The sequence below is a fragment of the Phodopus roborovskii genome, unplaced genomic scaffold (assembly GCF_943737965.1).
Source record: "Phodopus roborovskii unplaced genomic scaffold, PHOROB, whole genome shotgun sequence".
Classification (NCBI taxonomy): Eukaryota; Metazoa; Chordata; class Mammalia; order Rodentia; family Cricetidae; genus Phodopus; species Phodopus roborovskii.
In genome coordinates, this window is record NW_026125933.1 from 14,362 (window position 1) to 17,672 (window position 3,311).

A 3,311-nucleotide genomic window follows, 5' to 3' on the forward strand; every position below is an offset into this window, starting at 1 on the left:
AATATGACTACGCCCCCTTTCCCTACCCTTGGAATTTTGGGATAATAGTCATCGTCTTCGGGTTGGTTTTAGTTATTTGGGATTGGGTGATGCTTACACTCAGGTTTATCTTTTAGACAGGAATAGGGAATGGTGGGTAAAGGTATGGTTTAGATGGGATATAAGTAGATTAGCCTATTTCCTTGAGAATTTGAGTATGAATGAGATAGTATTTTACAGCTTACATTGTTATGTATTCCTATGTGGTAAGCTATGTAAAATTAAGTTTATATTTTGTTATATTGTGTTAAATGTTTCCACTTATAATATTTTATGCACATTATTTTTTACCATATTCTATGTATGTATACTTTTCCTGTATTCAAGACATTTTGTATATTGATACAATTTGGGATATTTATCTTGCTGCCCATTATAGTTCTACCTCTTGTCTTGACACTTATACTCTACCTCTATTTTAGGGATTTACATGTAGGTATATGTAAATAGTTATATTGTTTAAGTATTTGTTCCTGCTTTACTCAGGAAAGTTTTAATGAGTCTTTTTAGCTAAGTTCCCGAGTATTACAGATTATCTTCACTCACATTTCCTGTACCTATGAGATTAGTCAGATATAGATGCTTAATCTTCAATCACTTCATAGACATGCAGAACATGGCATTTAAATGTTTTAATATTAGTACTCCATTGACATGAGACACTGTTGCTCCTGACAGCACCGTGCACTTTCCCGAAAATATGTTGGACACTGTTGTTGCTCCTGCTGGAGTTCAATCTCGCCTCAGCTAATGGCCTGTTGGGCATAGAATTGCCCCCATCTTGACCACTGATTTGGACATGCAGTCCTATGTGCTTGCAGGAGACAATTATAGAAGACTGCTTGACCTTGCCAAGTCAGGATAAGACAGCCATTCTATTTCCCTGCTGTTGTTGTGGTCTGTCAAGTTCTCTTGGCCTTAGCCAAATCTGGGTGTACCAACGTCGCTGTGAGACCTAGGGTGACTGTTCAGGTGGCTTGCTGTTTCTGTCCTTGCTGCACCTTTTGGAAGTTGTCCATCCGCATTTCCTGTCTACTCTAGTATTGTTAATTTCCTTCTCAGGTCTTGATGAGGTTGAAGATTAAACTATCACAACTATTATTCTCTCTTCCTAGTTAGATATATTAGGTACTAGACTTACGTTTTCCAGCTTAGGACAACTCTATTGTAAACTCCATTATGCCCTCACCCTAGGACTAGATATGTAGGTCATTTTGTTCTCGATTTTCCTTTTCTTAGAGCACACTTGTTATTCACTGTTTTGTATATAGTTTTGTATTAAGCCTAAACCTTTTCTTTAGACTAAAAGGGGAATTGTAGTGAGGTAGTCCTTCTGTAGCACTGACTACGCCCATTGGGGGGGTGGAGCGATGGGCGGAGAGGACCTGAGGAAGGAGGTCGGAGGGGGCCAGGAAGGCGCTCTCTCTTTCTGGCGTGACTCAGACAGGAGAGGATCGGGTTGAATTTCCTGGTGTTCATCTGTCTAGGTTGTAAGTTATTTCTCCCTGATTAAACATCTATTCGGCCTATTTGTTTATCCTGATCCTTATTTACCGCAATACTCACATACTCATTCTCCATCTACAATCCTCATTATTGGGGTGTGGCCGGATGCTGGCTGACAGGGACGTGTGGTCCCACATCCGGGAAGATGGCAGCCAGCTCACGCATGCAGCGGTTGAGTGGAAACCCCACGGCATTGAAGAAATCCCCTTCCACGCGCTCTGCTAGGGCACCGCCTCGCGCCTGAAGCCCGTAGGTGCCAGCCTTGTCCCTGGGTGCAAGGCAAGGACGAGGTCACACCAGGTGCCATGCTCAGCCACACCCACGCCCGCCGGGGACAGCTCTTCCTTTTCAGGCCTCACTTCCAGGTTTCCTGGCCCCACCCACCCCACCCCGCACCCACTCACAGAGGCTCCCCGCTCTCCACGTATTCGCAGAGCCGTGGCTCCGATAGCCGCGAGAATGTCACACGGGTCTCTTCATGGAACAGTGACAATTCCACTTCTGCTTCTGGGTCCCCTTCCACCTCTGGGGCCTCTGGGCATGTGGAGCTCGGCTCCTGAAGCTGCCTCTGCCACAGTGGCCTCAAGATGGCCACACCGGTGATGACACTGTGCTGCTGGCCACTCAGCCTGGGCGGGGCCAGGGAAGGCGGGACAGGCGTGGTTGGCAAGGGGCAGGGCTGGGGTGGGCAGAGGCTGGAGCTCCATGCAGAGGCCCCGCCCACTCTGCCGTGGGTGTGTCTGCCCCGCCCCTTCAGGCCCCGCCCACCTGCGCAGCATCCTGTAGGCATCATCCTTGTCCTTTGGCTTCTCCAGGATGAAGCCATCCAAGGCCTGCAGTGGGCGAAGCCAGACGCCAAGGGGCCGGATCAGTGAGGGGCAGGGTGGGCAGGGCCGGAAGGAGCAGGGCCTCACTCACCACAATGGTGTCAGCTCCAATAATGACATCAGGAGGGTGCAGGTCCTGCAGAGCAGAGGGCTGGGGGGGGGGTGAGGCTTGTGGGCGGGGCCTCGAAAGGAAGGGGTGCGGCCTACCACCTGACCAGAAGGGATGGGGCTGTCCTCACCCTGTGCAGCCTCAGCCGCGACGCCACCTCCAGAGCCTTCAGCTTTGCTGTCTCCCGGGCATATTCGGGCGTAGCCGGAAATCTCGCCTTCTCCAGGGACTCCTGGAAGTGGGAGGGTATGACCTCCTGTCAGTCACAGCAGGCCCCACCCCTGGAAGTCACAGCTGACAATCCCAGAGCAGGCCCTGCCCCTGGAAGTCACCATGGAGGACAGGATGCCCCGCCTCCTGGGGGAGCTGCTCCCCAGCACCACCCTCTTCCCCTGCAGCAGCCTGGTGAGTGGAACCAGCTCCATGTTGAAAGGATCGCACATTTCCGGTCTGGGGGTTCACTTCCGTTCTGGGAGGGACCAGAAATTGTCCACTTCCGGCTTGAGACAACCAATTCCGGTTCCTCCGAGATGATGGGACTTATTTCCTGCCCCTGGGTGCGCAAAAAGACGGCGGGGTTCAAGATGGTCATGGGCTACAGTGTAGGTAAAAGGAAACAGGAAATCCTGCCTGCTCCTGTCTATGTCAGAGCCTTAGCCTCAGGGACCGCAAGTCCTGCCTCCAGCACACACAGGAAGTGATTCAATGAATGAATGATTGTACAATGAATTAATGAGTTAATGACTGAATGGATGAGTAAATGAATGAATGTATGAATGAATGAATGAGCTAATGAATGAATGACTGAAATGACTGAATTACTTCATGAA

At 49.8% G+C, this 3,311-nt stretch overlaps 1 protein-coding gene across 1 annotated transcript; it reads right to left on the bottom strand.

Moving 5' to 3' along the window:
• Window positions 1–1,576: 1,576 nt before the first annotated feature.
• LOC127218021 (probable bifunctional dTTP/UTP pyrophosphatase/methyltransferase protein) lies at window positions 1,577–2,924 on the bottom strand. The gene is made up of 5 exons (XM_051179032.1): window positions 2,814–2,924; window positions 2,612–2,713; window positions 2,314–2,378; window positions 1,950–2,174; window positions 1,577–1,813 (listed from the first exon to the last, which is right to left on the bottom strand). The coding sequence occupies exons 1-5, from the start codon at window positions 2,922–2,924 to the stop codon at window positions 1,633–1,635; spliced, it is 684 nt and encodes a 227-aa protein (XP_051034989.1). The 3' UTR covers window positions 1,577–1,632.
• Window positions 2,925–3,311: the final 387 nt, after the last annotated feature.

Bases quoted from the DNA above. Each gene is read 5' to 3' on its own strand.
- LOC127218021 (XM_051179032.1), bottom strand. From the start codon at position 2,924: ATGTGCGATCCTTTCAACATGGAGCTGGTTCCACTCACCAGGCTGCTG. The intron at 2,714-2,813 runs GTGACTTCCAGG...TCCCACTTCCAG, and splicing joins GGGGCATCCTGTCCTCCATG to GAGTCCCTGGAGAAGGCGAG. The intron at 1,814-1,949 runs GTGAGTGGGTGC...CCTTGCACCCAG, and splicing joins GTGGAGAGCGGGGAGCCTCT to GGACAAGGCTGGCACCTACG.